At 39.4% G+C, this 23,460-nt stretch overlaps 1 protein-coding gene across 1 annotated transcript in view; it reads left to right on the forward strand.

Moving 5' to 3' along the window:
* UTP20 (UTP20 small subunit processome component) overlaps positions 1-23,460 on the forward strand; it is a 109,438-nt gene that overhangs the window by 1,912 nt on the left and 84,066 nt on the right. Inside the window, exons 3-15 of the mRNA XM_010357205.2 lie at positions 3,520-3,586; positions 3,709-3,841; positions 4,281-4,469; positions 6,926-7,007; positions 8,083-8,220; positions 8,677-8,832; positions 9,714-9,860; positions 9,942-10,076; positions 11,062-11,139; positions 13,377-13,555; positions 17,341-17,496; positions 17,632-17,720; positions 20,408-20,513. Coding sequence (XP_010355507.2) covers positions 3,520-3,586; positions 3,709-3,841; positions 4,281-4,469; positions 6,926-7,007; positions 8,083-8,220; positions 8,677-8,832; positions 9,714-9,860; positions 9,942-10,076; positions 11,062-11,139; positions 13,377-13,555; positions 17,341-17,496; positions 17,632-17,720; positions 20,408-20,513 — 1,655 coding nt within the window. The remainder of the gene's footprint in view (positions 1-3,519; positions 3,587-3,708; positions 3,842-4,280; positions 4,470-6,925; positions 7,008-8,082; positions 8,221-8,676; positions 8,833-9,713; positions 9,861-9,941; positions 10,077-11,061; positions 11,140-13,376; positions 13,556-17,340; positions 17,497-17,631; positions 17,721-20,407; positions 20,514-23,460) is intronic.

The raw sequence follows: 23,460 nt of genomic DNA on the forward strand, positions 1-23,460 counted from the left end.
TGTCATCCTTTTATGCAGAAGTCTTTTTCTGCATCATGTCATTATTCCTCCTAGCCTTTTAAGGTCCTGTGTAACATGCCTATGCCTTGGAGATGCAATCTCAGTTCTTACTGTTCTTCACTTTACTATAATCAGACTCCACTCACTGTGTCTTCGAATATATTATCTCCACCATGTAAATTCAATGTGTTAAATGATGTTGTCTAAGTGAGCACATTGTGCTTTGGGAACTCATAGTAAAGGGAACCTAACCTACATTCTTTAGGGGTGTCAAAAAAGGTGATCTAGATGAGGTGACACCTGAATTGAATCTTGTTTATATAGGTTTTAGCATGGTAAAGAGGACAGGAAAAGCTCTTCCAGGCTGAGGGAGAAGCCTATATAAAGGAACAGAAGCTAGAGAATGCATGTCACATTCAAGAAACTGCAAAGCAGTCCAGTGTGGTTATAGGTGTGTATAGGGTGTTTTTTTGTATTCATGGTGACTGGGATGGGGCAAGGAGGCAGCTGGTGAGATAAAGCTGGAGAGGTAGGCAAGGATCGTAAAGGGCTTCATATGTCAAGCTAAGTTGGAGTTTTATCCTGAAGCTTTAGGGACTTAGAGTTCTAGGACTGTAAGCAGGGGAATGAATGACATGATCGGGTTTAAATTTTCAATCTCTCTGACTTTAGTGTGGAGAAAAGAGCAGGACTGCAGTCCTGCATCATGTCATGATTCCTCTGCTAGCCCTTTAAGGTCCTGTGTAACATGCCTTTAACTTGGAGATCCAATCTCAGTTGTCCAGTTGTGAGGATTTGACTGTGATCTAAGTAAGAAATGATTATGGTAGCAGCAATCAAGATAGAGAGAAGAGAAGGATTCCAGAGATATTGAGGAAGTAGAATGAATGGATAGAACTTGTGACCTACTGGGTTTGCAGCAAGGAAGACAATGAGGTTAAGGCTGAATGGTTGAGGATGTTACTCATCAAGATATATTTATAGGTAAAGGAGCACAAGGTTGTAAAGATAAGATAATTAGTTCCATTTGGGACTTGAGTTTGAAATACCTGTGGCCATCCAAATGATAGTGTCCAAAAGATGTTTGTATATATGGATGTGGAGTATAGGTGACTTCAGAGGTGAAATTACAGATTTGGCATTTAGAATATGGTTAATAGTTTAAGCCGCAGGAGAAGTTGAAAATATCAAGAGGTAGAGTGTTAAGGAGGCAGAGAAGACAGCCTGAAATTAGAATCCTGGACTGGATAGTCCAGAATGGCCTCTGTCACGTGTGTGACAGTTGGCTGTGGCTTGCTAGACTAGGCTTCTTTTCATGGTGGCAGAATCTTTTCAATAGAGTGAAGGCAGAAGCTGTCAAGGCCTCATAAAGTTTTGCTTTGTTCATCACAGAGTCACTTCCATTGCATGTTATTAGTCAAAGTGAGTCAGGAGGCCAGGCCAGATTCAAAGGGTGAGGAAATAGACTCCGTCTCTTGGTGAAAGGAGCTCCAGAGTTACCTTGCAAAAGGACACAACATGGTCTCTCACACATAGCTGACATGTGCCAGGTCTGTGCTAGGCTAGAAATATGTTCTGCATTTAAGTTTTAAACTGTGTTGCATATTTTCCTTCTGCCTTAAAGGACATGAAAATGCCTTAAAGGACATGAAAACAACAACAAAAAATTTCTTTAATTTTACTTTTGAAAAATAGAGATAGGATCTCGTGTTGTTGACTAGGCTAGTCTCAAACTCCTGGGCTCAAATGCTCTTCCTGCCTCAGCCACCCAGTGTTGGGATTACAGGCATGAGCCATCGTCCCCATCCTAAAACAAAATTTAATGGGAATCTCTTTCTTTTCTGCCTTTTTTAAAAAAAATTTTTAGTTTCTAATTTTTGTGGTTACATAGTATCTATTCTGCCTAACTATTGATTTTAAAGATTTCCAAAGAACAGTTTAAGGATTTTTTTTTTTTTTTTTTTGAGATTGTAGATTTGGCATGCTGTTTGCATGTGTGCTTATGTGTTTATTCTCTCTTTGTTTCTCTCTCTCTATAAACACATATTTTTATTTTTATTTCAACTTTGGTTTTAGATACAGGGGGTACACGTGCAGGTTTGTTACATGGGAATGTTGTGTGATGCCGAGGTTTGGAGTATGGATCCTGTCATAGTAGTGAGCATAGTACCCAACAAGTAGGTTTTTTTAACCCATCCCCACTTACTCCACCCGCTAGTAAATCCACAGTGTCCATTGTTCTTATATTTATGTCTATGTGTACTCAATATTTAGCTCCCACTTATAAGCGAAAACATGCAGTATTTGGTTTTCTGTTCCTATGTTAATTTGCTTAGTATTAGGGACTCCAGCTGTATCCACGTTGCTGCAAAGGACATGATTTCATTCTTTTTTATGGCATATAGTATTCCATGGTGTATATGTACTGTATTTTCTTTATACAATGTACTATTGATGGACACCTGGGCTAATTCAATGTCTCTGCTATTGTGGATAGTGCAGAGATGAACATATGAGTGCATGTATCTTTTTGGTAGAATTTTTTTTGGGGGGTATGCATTTATTTATACGTCTATACACACACATACTGCATGTATACATACATGTCATACGTGTATGATAATTTATTGGCTTTACCTTTCAAAGTACAAAGTAATTGATACCGTGTTAACAAGTTAAGTAACATAGTGGTAAACTTATGAAAGGCCCATTATCTCACTCCTCCCACTCCTAATTCCCAAGGAAGCCAACACTGACAGTTCAGTATAGTATTCTTCCATACTGTCCTCTCATGTTCGTGTGTGCAAACATTTATAGAGGGTTTTTTTGGTTTTTGTTTTTTAAGGAAAATTGAATCCTACCATACCCTCTCACTGCATAACTTGCTTTTATCGTTTTGGGGGCATATCATCAGTGTGGTTCTAGTTCAATAGAGATATCACTCTTTTTAGTAGCCACATCATACACCTTAGTATATATAGACCACAGGATATTCCAACCATTTTCCTATTGTCAGATATTTTAGGCTGTGTAATGTTTCCCCACACTGTAGTTAAGCTGAATAAGCATCTTTTACTTCTAGGCTTGCAAACTTTACAAGAACTGCCTGGGTCAAAGAGTATAACTGTTGAATTTTAATGGGAATGCTATATTACTTCTTTATAAGGTTGTAGTAATTCATATTTCTAAATGCAGCATGAAGAAACTGTAAAGAACTAACACCTTATTCTTTGCCTAAAATTATAAAAAAACACAGAAAATAATTTTGCCTTAGTGGACAATATATATAGGCTCCAGAAAATTTTTTGCTGCAACCAAATCAACAAAACAGTATTTTATAAGTGATCTATTGATAACTTCTGATTGCTTTTTAAAGTGTGTTAATGGCATTTTAAAAAAGTAAAAGGAGTTTTTAAACTCTTCAGTATCATTGTCTTAAGATATTAATGTATCATTATTCTATTTACCTTGATCATTGCTTTCTTAGAGTTGATTAATGGACTGCTTTAATCTTGACAGGAGGTTGAAACCTACTTTTTTGAGGGTCTGCTGAAATGGAGAGAATTAAACCTCACGGAGCACTTTGGTATTTTCTATTTTGTTTCTATTGTTTCTATTTTATTCACCCATAGTTTGCACTTTATATGTTCCTTACAGCCGAATAGTGGTGTGATAGAAAAGAACATATTTTTTTTTTCCCCCACTCAGGAAAATTTTACAAAGAAGTTATTGACAAATGCCAATCATTCAATCAGTTGGTCTATCATCAAAACGAGATAGTTCAGAGTTTGAAGACTCACCTGCAAGTTAAGAACAGTTTTGCCTATCAGCCCCTTTTGGAGTAAGTAGCATCTTGAGAGAAAGCTCGTAACTCTATTTGTCTGATTTTTCAGATTGTGTTTCAAAGCTACATATGCCTCAGATCAGGTGTTCATAATTTAGAAACAAGAAGGATGTTCCTTTTCTGTTAGGAATGGCTGCATTACCATAAAGTAGAATCTTGGGGTATAATTTTGCATTTGTTATATACTAAAATAATCCCATTTTTCTTTGACATTATAGGAACAGTTGGCTACAACTTGTGATGGAATGTAACTTCTTGCCTGATTTCTTTGCTGGGGTCTTAAGATTTAAAGAGTTTTATAAATTTTCAGACTTGAATTAGAATTATTTTTATCTAATTAATCCTATGATCGTAGGCCACCTAGTATCGTTAAGTAGATTTGCAGCCTTTTAAAAAAAAAAATCCACATAATCAGTTGCTTCTTTTTTTAATCCAGTTTGGTTGTACAGTTGGCACGAGATCTGCAGATGGATTTCTACCCACACTTTCCAGAGTTTTTTTTGACTATCACCTCGATCCTGGAGACTCAGGACACAGAGTTGTTAGAATGGGCTTTCACCTCGTTGTCATATCTTTATAAGTACCTGTGGAGACTGATGGTGAAGGACATGTCCAATATATACAGGTAACCCCTTTCTCTCTCTAGTACGTTTTTTAATTGCCTGCTTCTTTTTCTCTGGCTTCTCTCTGACTCCAAACCACTTTGCCAGCTCAGTGCCTAATTGTTTCCATGTACAAAGTTGATGCTGCAGCCAAAGTGGTCCACAATCTAGTCTGCCATTCTGAGTTGCCATAAACATCTCTCCTCTCCAGCTACTGAAAGTTTACCCACCTGTGAAGGCCTGACTTGGTACCTACAGCCTCCACAAACAGGCACCTTCGCCAGAAGTATTAGTAAAACTTTATACTCTCTATCCTCTTGGCATTTTTTAACCACCTATGTCACACAACTTTTACCAGAATTGTTTGGTTGTAATGTATTGCCATCCTCTCTACACCTGGTTTAAGCGAGGTTTAAGACAGGTTAAGAACCCTTTTTAAACATTGACATTTCCCCAGCCACTAATACTTACTAAGCTGAAAGAGACACTCCGTATTTGTGAGTAAATGTGGACAAGGAAAGAGAATGAATTTCGTAGTAGCCTTTTGTTTAAAGTAAGCAAAGATTGTCTTACTATCTGTTTAAGTCTGGGGTTTGGTGGGATTTTTCACTTGGTCTTCTGGTTGTTTTCATGTTCTGTAATTGCCACAGGAATGTTTAATATCAGTCATCAGCCTCTTACCCCCCAATAAATGGTGTGTGTATGGTATGGGACAATAGACTTCGTTTTATGCCACCCCTTTCACTCAGCCCACCCTTCTCTTTTAGGAACTTTGAATGAAGAAAGAGAAAGAAATCTTTTTCCAACTTTTACTAGTTCCCTATGAAGCTTTTGGTAAAATATGTTAGAAACCAATATTATCTCATTAAACAACCAACAAGTTGTTTAATCAATTTGGGGAATAATTGATTTAGTTTTGTGATTTCAGCTGTCATAAAAGCTGCCACTTTTATGTCTCCTAAGTCAGGCTCTTCAGTTCTAAATTTATTTGCTTTTGGTATGACAACTTCAGTAGCTTGGCTATTTTCACTTGCATATTACTGAAACTGAACTCAACACTTACTGTTAAATGAACTCCTCTTATCTGTACATTCATTCATGTGTTCTGTAAATAGGTATTGAGTGTCTGCCATATGCCAGGCCCTGTTTGGTTGCCCATTTTCTATCATTAATACTAACGTTCTTCCTGTCTCCGAGTTTTGGCATATCACAGACATCACTGACCCAGTTGTCTTCAGAGGTGTCCACATCCTCTTGATTCTGTCATTCACGCATTTGCTCAGTGAATATTTATTGGACACTGTCTGTATGTCAGGCGCTTGAGATGCAGTCACAGGTAAAACAGATAAAAATCCCTCTTCTCACAAAGTTTACATTTTAGCAGGGGGAGAACATCTTGGGCACATACCCGGCAAGAAGTTGTAGGTGGGCAAGCAGGCTGTATAAGGGCGAGAGTAGCTAAGCGATGTCAGAGAAGCAGTAGTAAGGGGCCAGATCATCCAGGGCCTTGTGGACCGCTGCAAGGTCTTCAGCTTCATTGCAGGGACTTCTGAAATGTCTACTGAGTTCATTCCTTGCCATTTCCCTCTCCTTCCAGTCTCTTTCATGCCTGTTAGCCCAAGCTTGTATGACTTGAGCAGCTTTCTGATTGAATTGCCAGACTCTTTCCTCCTTTATTTTATCCGTATATTGCTGCCAAATTAATCTTTCTGAAAATAGTCATTTCTCATTCAGCCAACATTTATTAATACCTGCTGTCAGCAAGGAACTATTAGGTATTGGGGTTATGGCAAAAATTGGAGAGATATATTCCATACCCTTCTATCATTAGGGAGACCAAATTTAACAATGTGATTACATATAAGTAATTATTTAGTTATGGATGCATGGCTGCTTGACCTTGAGCAAGTTGCTTATGCTTTCTGCCTCACTTTCATTATCTGTAGAATGGGGGGATTATAATAGTACCCATCCCACAGAGTTATTGTGCTGACTAAATGGAGTAACACAGAGTAAGTGCTTACATAGATGTAAGCTAGACCTGTCTACCTGACCAACTTTATCCACAGCTGCCCTCCTTTGCTGTATCATATTTTCTCTTTTAGATGGACCAGCCTCCTTGTCATGACCATGATCATTTCCACCTGCCCCATCTTAACTCTTGCTTTTATACCAATAATATGAACTGTGGTCCCCACCTAATTCTTCTTTCATTCAGAGCTCATTACAAATTGCACCTTTTCATGGAGTCTTGTTCGTAAAATCAGTACCACCAGTCCTAGGACTCTTAATATCTGTGGTCAAGTCTTCCTTTCAACATGTGGGTGTCTCCATAAATGAATGAGATTTTAAATTTGTTTGATACCTGCTGTGTATTCCTTGCATACTTAGCACATTGTTGCCCATATTGTTGACATGTAGTATGTACTTATTAAAATTATATGATTAATGAAACATATCTTATTTTTTTCATGTATAGCATGTACAGCACACTCCTGGCTCATAAAAAACTACATATAAGAAATTTTGCTGCTGAAAGTTTTACTTTTTTGATGAGAAAGGTTAGTCTGATATTTTATGTTTGTTGCTAATCATCAAGAATCTGATGAATAGGCCAGGCGTGGTGGCTCACGCCTGTAATCCCAACACTTTGGGAGGCCGAGGTGGATGGATCACCTGAGGTCAGGAGTTCGAGATCAGCCTGACCAACATGGCAAAACCCTATCTCTACTAAAAATGCAAAAATTAGCTGGTCGTGGTGGCGTGCACCTGTACTCCCAGCTACTCGGGAGGCTGAGACATGAGAATTGCTTGAGCCCAGGAGGTAGAAGTTGCGGTGACCGAGATCACACCATTGTGCTCCAGCCTGGGCGACAGAGCAAGACTCCATATCACACACACACACACACACACACACACACTAATAATAGTAATAATAATCTGATGAATGGAAGTAGATATCTTTTAAAAATGTGGTTACTATGGGCTAATTTCATCTATGTATCTGTATATTACTTAACAGAAATCTGTTACTATTTTGAATTTTTCTCACAGTAAGACTTACTTGTTGCTCACAAATTGATGTGATCTAATTTGGGTCACTATTGTTATTTAGGTTTGTGATAGCTTTCAGTGTGTATATATCAAAAGTGCTGTCTAATTCAAGTCAGTAAATACATGAACTGTGACGTTAATAAGAACTTTTCTAATAGTTTCCTGGAAGTAACTGGTAGCACGGTGTCACTTGTGTTTGTATAAAATTTTCATAGTAAATTTTAGAGGGTTTTTGTAATAAAAACATTAATAATAAATTTCTTTTATTTCACAAAATACAAATATTTTACTGTATACAATACAAAATACAAATTTATTTACTTTAGAAGATAGAATGTTGACTTCTGTAGTTTTTTGTAGTACATATCTTCCCATAATACCAATGAATTCACTCTTCTGTGTGACATTGCAAGTGAGAATACACTATTAGAGTAGTTTGAAATCATTACAAATGTCTGTTCCTTTCACAATTTTTTCCTGAGTATATTTAAATAAGAATACGTAGAATAGCAAATGAGAGTTCTTTATTTGGATATGTTTATGTTTGTGAATATAATTTTCCATTTCTACTTTACATTTTAGGTCTCTGATAAAAATGCACTTTTCAATTTAATGTTTCTTGATCTTGATAAACATCCAGAAAAAGTCGAAGGCGTTGGACAGTTGCTCTTTGAAATGTGCAAAGGAGTTAGAAATATGTTTCACTCCTGTACAGGCCAGGTACACAATGGGGAGGGGTGCTTAGAATCTATGTGGATGGATGAAACAGAAAGTAGAAAAGAATGAGGCAAATGATGTGGAGGGAGGACAACCTAGAATAAATAGAAAGCCCTGGATGGGGAGTGTTGGGTGTTCGGTAACAATGCTTACCCAATGTAGGCCTTGGACAGTGAGATATTACTTACAGAGTCATTGATGTCTTCTTTATTTTGGATGCTGGGGGTAAGATAAATTGATTAATGGGCAAGGGCAGGTGGGGAGGTAACAGTTGTAATGATAAAATTCCCATCCTAGTTTAGAAGTTCCTTTTGGGACACATTAGTAACCATCAAAGTTGCCATATCCTTGACTATTACAGGCCTGATTTTTAGCTAATGTCATCACAATGGTGACTCACAGAGCAATACTTGAAAATAAGAGTTTATATATTAATGTTAATGACTTGTATTCCCACAGGCAGTGAAGCTAATTTTGCAGAAGCTAGGACCTGTCACTGAAACAGAAATTCAACTACCATGGATGTTAATTGGAGAAACACTCAAAAACATGGTCAAATCCACTGTATCCTACATCTCCAAGGAACATTTTAGTACATTTTTTGAATGTTTGCAAGTGAGTTCTAATCTTTAAGGATGGGTTTTTGATAAGGAGTCTAAGAATTTACCCTTTCTGCTCTCAGTTTTGCAAAGCACTCCTAGAAGTTATATTTTATAATTGTTTTATTTATACTTCTCTACACATACTGAAATTTTCCTTCCCTCTGCCCTCGTGCTATTTTTTATTTGATATGGTATCTTGAAATGCAGTAGAAGACTCTGGAGCCAGACTGCCTATTTGAATCTTGACCCTTCCACTTACTGCTAGTGTGACCTGGGAAAATTATTTGAAATCTCGATTCCCCCGTCTCTTCGTCTAATAAATGGGGGTAATAATATTCTCTCCCTCGGGGTTGCTGTGAGGATGATGAGCAAATACTTGTAAAGAACTTAGAACGGGCCGGGCACAGTGGCTCAAGCCTGTAATCCCAGCACTTTGGGAGGCCAGGGTGGGTGGATCACCTGAGGTCGGGAGTTTGAGACTAGCCTGACCAACATGGAGGAATCCTGTCTCTAATAAAACTGCAAAATGGCACATGCCTATAGTCCCAGCTACTTGGGAGGCTGAGGCAGGAGAATCGCTTGAACCCGGAAGGCAGAGGTTGCGGTGAGCCAAAATTGCGCCATTGCACTCCAGTCTGGGCAACAGGAGCAAAACTCCATCTCAAAATAAATAAATAAATAAATAAATAAATAAATAAACAAACAAACAAACACTTAGAACAGTGCACTCAGTCAATGTTAGCTGTTACCATTAGTGACTTCTGGTAAATGTGGCTTTTTCTTCCAAAGCAAAAGAATGGGAAAAGTTGAACTGTCACACAGTTTTTATTATTGTATTAACAGTTGAGTTTGATACTTTATAGTTATTCTCTGTGTTAAATTCTTTGTTTGCAGGAATCACTCTTGGATCTACATACAAAAGTAACAAAAACTAACTGTTGTGAAAGTTCTGAACAGATTAAAAGGTTGTTGGAAACATACCTTATACTTGTAAAACATGGAAGTGGAACAAAGATAACCATGCCTACTGATGTCTGTAAGGTGAGTTCCCAACTTAATATTCTCGAGAGTCTGTTTTTTAAAAGCTGATTACTGAGTATACATTGTTTTATCTTTTTGCAGGTGTTATCTCAAACACTGCAAGTAGCCAGTCTCTCCACATCTTGCTGCAAGACCCTCTTGGATGTAATTTCTGCTTTGATCCTGGGTGAAAATGTTTCCTTGCCGGAGACCCTCATCAAAGAAACCATAGAAAAAGTAATTTACTTCAACAAATATTAATTGAGCAGTTAATAATATGTTTAGCATTGAGTAAACCTTCTGAGGGATACAAGTGAAGTGTGACAAAGGCTCTGCCCTCAAGGAATTTATAATCTTGTTAAGGAGATAGGAATTGCATGTAGTAATGTTAATAAGCAAAATGTGGCAAAAGCTAAATCTATACATATTCTGCAAATATGTAGAGCTTACTGTGTGCTGGGTATGAGCTGAGTAATCCAGGATGAACAGTGATGCCTGTAGGTTTTGATAGTTGTTGGAGAAATGGAGCCTGGAACCGAGTAGTTATAGTCTAGCCAATGTGTCTATTAGAGATATATTGAATTTTAACTATTACTTCTGCCTGGGGTTGAGGAACAGAGAAAAATTCTCAAAGGACTTGTGTTTGGGGTAGTCCTTAAAGGTTGAAAAGCAGTCTGCCAGTCAGAAGCGGGGTTAAAAATACTAGAAGAGGGAACAGGAAAGACGTGTTCATAAATGTTTGCAGTCTGGGCACATGGACACATGATATGACATGATATCAGCAAAGCTCTGGCTTGGCTTTGAAAAGTTAGGTTGGGTTTTATCCTGCATTAGTGGAGGACTCTGAAAGAATTCCAAGCAGGGATATGATTTGATGAGATTTGCATTTTAGTGAATTTGGAAGTGGTATTGAAAATAGGTTGGTGAAGTTGTTTCTAGCTTAATGGAGCACAGCAGTACACTTTGAGGGAAGATACACAATCATGCTGTTTGCCCTTTCATAACTCACTGTAGCTGGGTAAGAGTTCAGCAGCCTTTAGGCAGAGCCCTGTGTAATCAGCAGAAGCCCTTTGCATCTGTAGAAGCGCCTTTGGAGAAGGCTGGGCAAGTGGACAGAGCACTGAGTGAAGTGTGCCTGCCATTCCCTTCTATAGCTGCTTGCTGGGGGGATGGGGAAGTACTCTCTGTGTGCTTACATTAATATTTTTTACTTTGGTCACAGATATTTGAGAGCAGATTTGAAAAACATTTAATTTTCAGTTTTTCTGAAGTCATGTTTGCCATGAAGCAGTTTGAGCAGGTAAGCAAGATACTAAGTTCGGAGTATTTTTAAAAACAAATCTATCACGAAAAAATGATCAAGTTTGAAATCCTGTTATTTCTGTTTGTTTTTTGAGAGGAACAGGGTAAGTACTTGATGTTTTAGTCAATATGTTTTTTAAAGAAATTATATTCAATTCTAGATTACTTGTTTTTTGTAATAATCCTTTAGGTAGTTACAGAACCATGTGGTAAAATTGAAAAAACAGTTTAAGAAACTTCTATGTGATTTTGAAGCATAGAAAATAGTTTGTGAAACAATTTGCACTGGCAGAAGTTTGCAAATTGATTTCATTGCTCCAAAATAAGGTAACTGAGTGTGGGAGAAAACGTTCTTATCTAAACCTGGATTTATTTTATTTTTTTTCTCTCCCTTCTCATCAAACACTTGCCCCTCCTCCTACCTAGTAACCCTACAGTATACTTCATGGAAACATGTCTCTGTATCTGTCCTCTCAATATTCTTCCTTTTAGCCTTTGATAATATATATTCTCATTTGCCTAAAAAGAACACTTTTGTAGCTGTCCAAGATCTGTTTCTTTCAGCTCCATGAGAACACTTCAGCTTACTCTGTTTAACAAGTGCTTTTTTCCTTTCTCCCCTGTTCCCTTTGGTCTTTTTTTTTTTTTATATCTTATTTTTATCCAAATACTACATGTATGTATGTAGTTTAGGAAGTCAGACCAGGTTAAACAGCAGTCATTTCTTTTCTGTTCCCATTTTGTTAGCAGCCATTGGATCTAATTATTTTTAGCTATTTTTTTTCTTTTCTTCTTTTTTTTTTTTTTTTTTTTTTTGAGACAAGAGTCTTGCTCTGTCACCCAGGCTGGAGTGCAGTGGCGCAATCTCGGCTCACTGCAACCTCCACCTCCTGAGTTCACGCCATTCTCCTGCCTCAGCCTCCTGAGTAGCTGGGACTACAGGCGCCTGCCACCACGCCCGGCTAATTTTTTGTATTTTTAGTGGAGACGGGGTTTCACCGTGTTAGCCAAGATGGTCTCAGTCTCCTGACCTCGTGATCCGCCTGCCTCAGCCAGCTATTTTTTTCTTTTGTTTACTTTATACTTTTAACTCATCTGAATATTCTGCTTTACCTTGGTTTGTCAGTTTTAGTTCTCATGTGTAGACTTCCTCGTATGGCAGATGGACTTTAGTTCCTTTATACCTCTCATGCTCCCAATAGAATTATATCACAAATTTTGGTTGAATCCATATTCAACACATACTTATATAAACAAGGAGTATTTTATGATTACATGACGTTTTTGTTTCTTTCTTTCTTTTCTTTTTCTTTCTTTTTTTTTTTTTTTGTCAAGACATAGTCTCGCTCTGTCACTCAGGCTGGAGTGCAGTGGTGCCAACCTCCACCCCCCGGGTTCAAGTGATTCTCCTGCTTCAGGCTCCTGAGTAACTGGGATTACAGTTTTGCGCCCCCACGCCTGGCTAATTTTTGTATTTTTAGTAGAGACGGGGTTTCACTATGTTGGCCAGGCTGGTCTCGAACTCCTGACCTCAGGTGATCTGCCTGCCTTGGCCTCCCAAAGTGTTGGGATTACAGGCATGAGCCACCGTACCTGGTCTCATTTTTCTTAGAGTTTATAATAACCCTTTCTTTAAAAACTGGAAATTGTTTTCTTTGAATAGCTGGCCAGTGAGTCTGTCTTCCAGAAGCTTTGTAAATGTCCTTCACATGACAAAACTGTCAGATAATTTAGCAGCTCAATTTTTCTTTTTCTTCTTTCTTGGAGACATTTCTCCTGGAGTAAGTCCAGTCTAAATGCATTGCTTTCTCTGCCCACTGCACGAATGTTGTACTGGGACTTCCTTTTGCTTCTCTCTCATTTCCTGGGTTCTGTGTTTTTCTCTTGTTATAGTTTAGTCTCTAATTTTGACGGAATTTATTTTTCATAATTTCCTGGGGCTGGGGAGGGTTCATGGAGATAAAATATTGAGATTTAATACATCTGAAAATGTCTTCATTCTCTCCTCGCACTGCATTATTGGTAGGCAGGCTATAGAATTCTAGATTCTAAGTCATCCTCCCTCAGAGTTTTTAAGACATGGCTGCACAGTCTTTAGCTTCCATTGTTCCTGTGTAGAGGTCTTACTGCCATTGTGATTCTTGATCCTTTGTTTTTGGTCCAGTTTTTTGAATTGTTACAATCTTCTCTTGATTATATCTGTTAATAAGTGTGTTTTTTTTTTCTTTAATGTAGCTATTTCTACCAAGCTTTCTGTCATATATTGTGAATTGCTTCCTAATTGATGATGCTGTAGTTAAAGACGAAGCTCTGGCCATTCTGGCCAAGCTCATTCTGAACAAAGCGGCACCTCCCACTGCTGGCTCGATGGCAATTGAAAAGTACCCTCTGGCTTTCTCACCACAGATGGTGGGGTGAGTGCTAAGTTTTTATTCCTGGAATGATGATAAGGTTACCCATTTAAATATAATGTATCAAGAATACTGTAAAAAAATGAAGATCTATATGTAACTGGAAGGATGTCCACGGTAAGTTGTGTGAAAAAAGCAAGTTGTAGAGCTACACACATAGTATGTATAGTATGATCTCATTTGGCAAGGTAAAGCAAAATGTGTGTATGAACATAGAAAAACACGTGGAAGGATACACAAACCTGTTAACTTTGTTTACATCAGAAGGATTGTAAGGGAAAGATAGAGGTGACTTAATTTTTTAACCATTCATTGTAAAATTATTGTAGATTCACGTGCAGTTGCAAGAAATAGTACAGAGAGGTTTCATATACTCTTCACTCAGATTCCCCCATTAGTACATCCTGCATAAGCATACTGCAATATCACAACTGCAGAATTGACATTGGTGCAATCCATCAATCTTAATCAGATTTCATCAGTTGTATGTGTACTCATCTGAGTTTGTATACATATATAGATATATAGCTGTATACAGTTTTATCACGTGTTGATTTATAACCGTCACCAGAGTGAATATATGGAACTGTTCCCTCACCTTGAGGATTCCTCATGCTACTTTTTAATAACCACACTCCTGGCCAGGCGTAGTGGCTCACGCCTGTAATCTCAGCACTTTATGAGGCTGAGGCAGGTGCATCACGAGGTCAAGAGATCGAGACCATCCTGGCTAACATGGTGAAACCCCATCTCTACTAAAAATACAAAAACTTAACGGTGGCGGGCGCCTGTAGTACCAGCTACTCGGGAGGCTGAGGCAAGAGAATGGCGTGAACCCGGGAGACAGAGGTTGCAGTGAGCGAGATCGCGCCACTGCACTCCAGCTTGGGCGACAGAGTGAGACTCTGTCTCAAAAAAAAAAAAAAAAATTATATACCTTTATATTGTTTCAATTGTTAAGTGTCATGGATTAATTTCTTAATTTCATTCAAAATGACACCCTTTAGAAGTTAAAAACAAAACTTATTTACACACATGAGAAGATTCGTAGTATCATTTCTCAAATAGTTAAGTGGGTATGCATCTAGAAATTGTAGCTTAGGAAACCAGTTCCCTTGTCATTCCTTTGTTTTTATAATTGATCTTCTTATTTATCTTGGAGTAGTTAGACCTGTTGTTGAGTTTTTGGTTTGCTCTGAGGCAGAATTGATGGGCATTCCTTGAGTTTGTGCTGAATACTCGACTTTGAAACATCCATGGAGGTGGGAGTAACTGTCCCACAGTCCCACAGCAAAGCTAGATTTTTAGTTTGATTAGCTTGAGATTCTGGAGGAACCTATTTTGTTTTTAAAATGTTTTATTTATTATTATTATGATTTTGAGACCAGGTCTTGCTCTGTCGCCCAGGCCAAAGTGCCTCACTGCAACCTCGACCTCCAGGGCCCAAGCTGTCCTCTCACTTGAGCCTCCCAGGTAGCTGGAACCATAGGCACGCACCACCATGCCCAACTAATTTTTTAATTTTTGTAGAGACGAGGTCTTGCTACGTTGCCCAGGCTGGTCTCAAACTCCTGGACTCAAGTGATCCTCCTACCTTGGCCTTTCAAAGTGTTGGAGTTATAGGTTGAGCCGCTGTGTTTAGCAAACTCATCTTAACACCTACTTATATCTTCTGTCTACCTTACAAGTTGCTTCTCTATTAAAATATGCCAACAGAATCTTGTTGGTTTTTAAGTGTATTGAATTCTGATTCCTGAGGAATGGGTAGTGAGTAACTCCTATAGAATTATTCCTTTGAAACTTTTCTCTTGATTTGTCAATACCCAAGCCCATCTCCAACAGGCAGATTCCTTGCACCTGCCAAAACTGGGTTCTGTGCAGGGGGAGTGAAGCTGCTTTGTTGTTTGGCTTCCATGAGGTGAAGCTAAGGTTCTAACTGAGACTAGGTGTCAGACTTTCTTACCTCATCATCTCAGCCATCTCAGATCCTCCCAGGAAGGTGGCGTGTTAAAATAAATAAATAAATTTAGATGTGCTAACTCATGGCAAGTACTCCCACTTCTGTGTTTCTTTCTCTGCAAAAAATACCCCTCTGCTACCCGCACGGAGGTAAGGTATATGTGAATGGTCACCTTTGTTTTGATTCCTTCTGTGAAGATTTTAAAATCATAGTTTGAATGTTACTAGTAACACTCTATCTACCCATCTCACCAGTTTGCTGTGAGAAAAAAATAAAGATAATAAATGTGAAAAGACCCTTTAGGAGATAAACTTACTGTCATTTGACAACTACTTAACAGTGTCAGGCACTGGACACTGGGGTGCAACAAAGAATAAGAAAAAAGTTCCTTCTTTAGGGGAGAGGAATGTGGTGAGGCAGGTAAGCAAATCAGCTAGATGATTTCAGATCGTGATAAAAGAAGACAAAGCAGTACTGAGAGGGAGAGTGAATGCAGAGGGGTCACTATTCCTTTCCAGGGGACATTTGGTCCAATTTTAAGCTGGGAAGGATCCAGCCTTGCAGAGATCTCGGTGAGAGACTCTCCAGACAGAAGGAAAAGTTAACTGCAGAGACTCTGGGACAGAAACAAGCTCAGCACGTTTGAACTACAGAAAGAAAACCTCTGTGGGTAAAGAGCAAGGAGGAGAGTGGGATGAGAGGAGATGGAGGTGGGCGAGGGTCAGATCAATAGAGGGCCTTACAGGATGACGTAAGGAGTACGGACTTCATTGGTGGAGCCACTGGCAGGTCTGGAAAACGGGAATGACATGGCAACTAATGACTCACTTTTGTTTTTTAAAGCATCTCAGTATTTTGTAAGATTTTTTCAGATTGTTGAGTCATGATTATTACTAAAAAGACTATATATATCAAGATGTGGTGACTTTAAGGAATTGATAATTAAATTAACTTATCTATCATGATCCAAACACTGAACATTCTGGTAAGTATGAAACAAAAGAGAATGTAGCTTTTTGGTGAATTTGTTTTGTTTTCTTTTTTTTTTTTTTTTCCTTCCTGCCCTTACCTGACTGTTTTTTGGTGAATTTTAATGATAAAAAGGGCACAAGAGTAAAAACCTGATATTCCACTTCTATTGCATACTAAGCAAACTGGAGTTGGAGGATAAATTGTAAAACAAATCATTTAACTTATGATTTCTGTGATTTTTCGCTTGATTAGATTTTTGTCTTTCAAATAGGACCAATTGCACACTGGCAAAAATAAAAAGAGGCTAACAAGAATAGTACCAGAGTCACAGATATTCAAAGCAGAATGTCATGTCGGAAAATGTCATTGAGCAACTGTGTATCTGGTCAAAGCAGCAGGAGAAAATTACTTATATATCATAATCATGTTAGCGGTATTCGTCAACTTCATCACAGTAACTTTGTAACATCATTCTACATTTGTGGAAAGTAGTAAAATTCATGTCAAAAAGGAAAGGGAGAATGGACGAAGTCAGTTCATTCCAGTGAATTGCCAATCAAAAACATGCCCAGGAGCACAGAATTGAGAAATCATATTTAAAACTAGAAGAAACTTGGTTTCAGTTATAAAGCAAATTAAAATAGAAGTGAAAGGAATTAGAGCCAATGGAGCTGAAAAAGCCTCTTACTGAAAACTCAGTAAATGACTCACATTTGTTTAGTTCAACCACCACCACCAGTTCCTTCCCTCTGATGTTCCACAATGGTAAGAATCCAATTTTATTTCAGACTTCAGAGGGCAAGAGCGATTACATTCTCTGTTATTTTAAACATACATATCTTTTTTAATCCTTCAGATCCTATATGAAGCAGAAGAAGACTAGATCCAAGGGAAGAAACAAACAGTTTCCAGTATTGGACCATCTTTTATCTATAATTAAGTTACCCCCAAATAAAGATACTATTTACCTTTCACAATCTTGGGCAGCCCTGGTGGTGTTGCCTCATATTAGGTAAGAAAATAAGCTATGTTGAATTTTGAAAGAGATAACATGCTCATTAAAATATGTTAGCCATTCCTTGCTATTCTCTGAAACAAACCACTGAATGCCAGTTTGAACTTTTCCCTTTTTCTCCCGCTTGGACAGACCTCTTGAGAAAGAGAAGGTGATACCACTCGTCACCTGCTTCATAGAGGCACTCTTCATGACTATTGATAAAGGGAGCTTTGGGAAAGGTCAGTTACAATCATCATGTGTTCTCTTCTTTTCTGGCACACTCAAAGTACTTGTAAACACATGGGCTTTTAGAGAATAATACTTACATTGTGTTCTGGCATAACCCCCGGATGATAAATCTGGAAGAAACGAGGATATGATGGGTGTGTCTCACTTTTACCACATAATGTGGTGAGTGGGTCACGGTGGCTTGAGCATGAGGAAGGGGACATATCAAAAGGATGCCATGGCTTTGAAGGCCATTTGTTTTAGAGCTCCATACCAGGTCCTATTTCTCATCTCCCACGTACATCTGACTCCCGGTATGCACCTTATGCTCCAAGCAAATCCATTTGCTTACCCTGAGAAAGACGCATTCTTTTACAACTGTATGACTGCCTTTGCCCATGTGTTTCCTCTGCATGGAGACCTTTCTAGGTCTTTGTCATTCAGTGAACTCTTGCTTATCTTTCAAAACTCGGCTCAGGCACAGTACCTCGAGGAAAGCCTTTATGACTCTTCAGGCAGACTTAGACTACCCTGCCCAAAACACCATTTCCTATTGGATACTTACATGGCTCCCCCACTAGCCTGCAAACAGCAAATCAAAAGCAATTATTTAATATTTTGTTTTATTCTAATGCAGAATTTTTAAAAAATCACGTGTATATAGTGGTCATTCATTCACTTAAATATTGATATTAATGTGCTACATTCTGTGTTAGATACTAAGCAGACGTATTAGAGAATAAAGTAGACTCACCACATGTCAAGTGCTCTGTAGCCATATGTGACTGGTGGCTACTGTACTGGATTGTGGCGACATATTAGGACAAGTATTTTTACCATTGTAGAAAATTCTGTTGTACAGCACTGATCTAGAGCTTAGAGCAGAGACTGGTAAAATCTTTTTGTAAAGGACCAGACAGTAAATGTTTTAGGTCTTATGGGCCACGTTCAGTCTTGGTGGCATATATATATATTTTTAATATATATAATATATTTTATATATATGTATTTTTTAAACAACCCCTTCAAAATGTAAAAATCATTTAGTTTGCAGTCCGTATAGAAACAGGCTGCCTACCAGATCTGACTTGCAGACCATAGTTTGCTGACCTCTCTGGCCTACAGACATAATTTGCTGACCTCTGGGCTAGAGACTAAATGAGTGTTTAATTATCATTAATTATGTTGGATACCATGGCTTAGGCCTGTAATCCCAACACTTTGGGAGGCTGAGGCGGGAGGATCACTTGAGGCCAGGAGTTCAAGACCAGCCCGGGAAAGATAGTGAGACCCCCCCCGCCCCCACTCTCTTTAAAAAAATAAGGCTGGGTGTGGTGGCTCACGCCTGTAATCCCAGCACTTTAGGAGGCCAAAGTGAGTGGATCACTTGAGGTCAGGAGTTCGAGACCAGCCTGGCCAACATGGTGAAACCCCATCTCTACTAAAAATACAAAAATTAGCTGGGTGTGGTGGCATACACCTGTAATCCCAGCTACTTGGGAGGCTGAGGCAGAAGAACCACTTGAACCTGGGAAATGGAGGTTGCTGTGAGCCAAGATCACACCACTGCATTCCAGCCTGAGCGACGGAGCAAGATTCTGTCTCAAAATAAATAAATCAATCAATAAAATAATTAATTGAGTGTATTATAGGTAGTAGCCATTAAATATGTGACTTCTCATAAACTTGAAAAATAAAATCAACAAGTTTTATACCAAGATAATTTCATAGCTATTGATAAATCCAAGCCTGTACTCCTCAAAAGTCCTAGTTTTTGTAACGTCAGTGAGTGGGACCATTATACTTGGTACTCATTTTGGTTAATGGAACATACATATATTTTTATTCTCTACTTCTGAGTATTTATTTATTTATTTATTTATTTTGAGACTATCTTGCTCAGTCACCCAGGCTGGAGGGCAGTGGCACGATCATGGCTTGCTGCAGCCTTGACCTCCCAGGCTGAAGCAGTCTTCCCAACTCAGCCTTCCGAGTAGCTGGGACTACAGGTGTGAACCACCATGCCCAGCTGATTTTTAATCTTTTTTTTTTTTTTTTTTTTTTTGAGACAGAGTCTTGCTCTGCTGCCCAGGCTGGAGTGCAGTGGCCGGCTCTCAGCTCACTGCAAGCTCCGCCTCCCGGATTCACGCCATTCTCCTGTCTCAGCCTCCCGAGTAGCTGGGATTACAGGCGCCCGCCTCGTCGCCCGGCTAGTTTTTTGTATTTTTTAGTAGAGACGGGGTTTCACCGTATTAGCCAGGATGGTCTCGATCTCCTGACCTCATGATCCGCCCGTCTCGGCCTCCCAAAGTGCTGGAATTACAGGCTTGAGCCACCACGCCCGGCCGATTTTTAATCTTTTATGGAGATGAGGACTCACTGTGTGGCCCAGGCTGGTCTTGAACTCCTGGCCTCAAGTGGTCCTCCCACCTCAGCACCCGCAAAGTGCTGGGATTACAGGTATAAGCCACCATGCCCAGTCTTATTTTTCTCAAGAAAGGTAAAATACAGGATTTGGAAACTTCTCTTTTCTATTTCTTTCTGTTATATTTAGATGTTTAACAGATAATTCTTTGGAAGGCACAAATTCACTTTTAAGAACTTCCCATAAGTAGCAAGTATTTGATAAATAAGGTATTTGATAGTTATAATGTCAAAGAAATAAGTAATGTGGTTTCTCCTGTTTTTCTGCCCTTAGGAAACTTATTTGTTCTTTGTCAAGCTGTAAATACTCTACTAAGTTTGGAAGAATCTTCTGAACTTCTTCATTTGGTTCCTGTGGAACATGTGAAGAATTTAGTATTGTAAGTAAACATTTTCCAACTGGCTTAGTAATGAATAAAATATAAAAGCCTTTATTGTTGTGAAATCTTGGGACACAATGAAAATCCCCTTGGTCTATTTTATACCTGAGTTGTATTCACATAGTGAAATTTAATATTGATTTAGATCCTCCAGTTAAAATAAGCACATTTGACACAGTCTTTAAATACAGATTCATCTTTGTAAAGGGTGTTTTACTACGTATGTAGATTAATGTGGTCAAGTTTGAAGGGTTTGTAATTCTGATCATTCCCAGCTGTAACAAGGCATGGTATTGACCTTTTATAACTTCTTTATTGGTTCCAACAGGAACATTCCCACTCTTGTTCGGCCTCAACTTGGCGTGATCAGCATTTCCGAAAACTTCCCTGTGGTCTTTTTATACACACGGAAACAATCCAGTTTCATTTTTTGTTGTTGGTTTGGTTTCTGTGTTTGCTTTTTAAGTATCGTTCAGTCAGCCTTTGATTTTGATAGTAGCACAGAGCCATTTGCGGGGAGCCAACAATGTATCTTTTCTAAAGGCCAAGACTTGTTGCTTTTTCCTGAAGTCTACTCCATTTTATTTCCAAGTGTTTTAAAGATTTATTCATTCACTTTGTTCAGTAGTTAATCATTGGCTCTTCTCACATGCCAAGCCCTGTTCTAGGCACTGTGAAACATGGTGAATAAAACAGACAACATTCCCTGCCTTCTTGTAGCTAGTGTTGCAGCCAGAAGAGGCTCTAAATAGAATAAATAAGTAAACTGTATAGCGTGTTAGGAGGTGCTAAGTGCTGTGAAGAAAAACAAAGTAGGGTCAGGGGATAGGGAGAGTCCAGAGGTGAGGGGAGCCGTTGCGGTTTTAAATCGAAATGATCTTACCAAGGAGGAGACGCTTGAGCAGAACGCGGAAAGCAGTGAGGGACATAGGCCATGAGGATACCTGTGGTCTGGGCTGCTCCCTGGGTTCCAGACCTGGAGGCGTCATGAGTGCCAACGCTTTGTGGGGGTGGTGGGTGCCTGGCTCGAGTAGCAAGGAGAGGTCATGTTGGCTGAGCAGAGCACAAGAGTGGGTGGTAGGAGAAGAAGACATAGAGGTAGAGACAGTAGACCTCCTTAGGTCACCACAGGGCCTTGGCTTTTACTCTGAATGAAAGGGGAGGCCGTGGGAGGACTTTCGGAAGTGGAGTGACTTTGACCTAAACAGAATCACTCTGGCTGCTGTGTTAAGACGAGACTGTAGGGGAATACTATAATAATCCGGAATCTCTTTGCCTTTCCAAATCTGGGTGAAGTTGGCATTTCTCCATGGTTAATTGTATTGGTTTAAATTAACTTCCTTTAGAGAGGATTAGTTCTTTGACATCACCACATTTACCATATTACATAGTCTCCCTTTTAAAATCATTCTGTTTAAACTTCTCGTACTTTCACCTTTGGTATAAACAATTGAAGGTGGCTGTAGAAGTTGAAACAAAAGACACACATAGCACAGAATGGGGCCCATGTTCCCCCTGGGGAAGGCCAGCTTGCCTCCCAGCCAGGTGGCTCTTAAGCCTTGGAGACACAGAGATGTCCAACAGGAGTGGCTCTGGTTTTGAGGGCAGGGGCATAAACTTGCAGAGTAGACACAGGATTCTGTTCTCTTTGCTGTGCTAGTGGACTGATGAGCACCTAGGTTTCACAGCCAAGACTGCCTGGTTTTGAGTCGTGAATCCACCACTAACTAGCTCTGTAGCCTTGGGTGACTTAGTTAACCTCAACTTGATTATCTCTCAAAAAGGGATAGTGAAGAAAAAAAGGAAGGAATCAAAATCTCACCTTGTAGAGATTAAGTTGTACAATGCATACAATAATAGTAATAAACAATTGCATTGATTGTGTCCTTATGTGCACATTATGTACATTGTTTAATCTTCACAACAACTCCATTATGTGTGGGTACTGTTAGCAGTATAGATGGGGGAACTAAAGTTTCAAAAGAAAGCCCTGGTCTGAACTCCTGATGAGTCTCCTTTCTTCCGCTCTTGCCCTGCTGCTTCTAAGTGTAGGACATGCCACTCTTTTGCTCCCCACCCTCTAATACAGTGCTTCTCAACTGGGAGCAACCCTGGAGACTTTCTGACTGTCACAGTGGGGGGAAGGAGCACTGTTACTGGCATCTAGTGGGTGGAGGCCAGGGATGCTGCTGAGCCACCTGCAGTGGGCAGCACCGCCCTCCACCACAAAGAGTTCTCTGGCCCAGAATGTTGGTAGTGCTACCGTAGAGAAACCTTGCTCGAGAGGTATCCCATCTCACTCCGTATAAAATCCAGCGTCTTCATCATGTTCCTCGGGGCTCTGTATGAGCTAACCCCTGGCTATTCTGACATCTTCAGGCACTCTTCGTTAGCTCAGTTCCAGCTGAGATGGTCTCCTTGATGTTCCTGCAGACAAGCACACCTCACAGTTGGCATTGCAGTTCCCTCTGCCTCCAATGCTTTTCCTTCAGATACCCTTTTAGCTCACTTTGTCACTTCCTTCGGTCTCCTCCTTTTACGAGCACCCCTGTATCAAATGGCGCTTCTCTTCAGCCCCACACCGTCTCCCCACAACTCCCTGCATGCCAATCTTTGTCAAGCCTTTTCCCCTGGTTTACTTTTCTCTGCGTCACTCATCACTGTCATAGTACTTATTTATTGGCTGCTTTCACCTACTAGAATATAAGTTTCAAGAAAAGGAACTTTGTCTTGTTAACTGCTCTATCTACAGTATCTAGAAAAGTCACAGTACATAGTAGGTATTCAGTAAATATTTGTTGCATAAGGATGGTACTAAGAGGTTAAGCAACTTGCCTGAGGTTGCACCGCTCATGACTGATGGGGCTAGATTCAACCCTGGGCTGCCCTACCCCAGAGCTCATGTGTCAGACCACTCATCTCTACTACTTTCCTGATTAGCTTGGTG

This window comes from Rhinopithecus roxellana, chromosome 10 (assembly GCF_007565055.1).
Source record: "Rhinopithecus roxellana isolate Shanxi Qingling chromosome 10, ASM756505v1, whole genome shotgun sequence".
NCBI lineage: Eukaryota > Metazoa > Chordata > Mammalia > Primates > Cercopithecidae > Rhinopithecus > Rhinopithecus roxellana.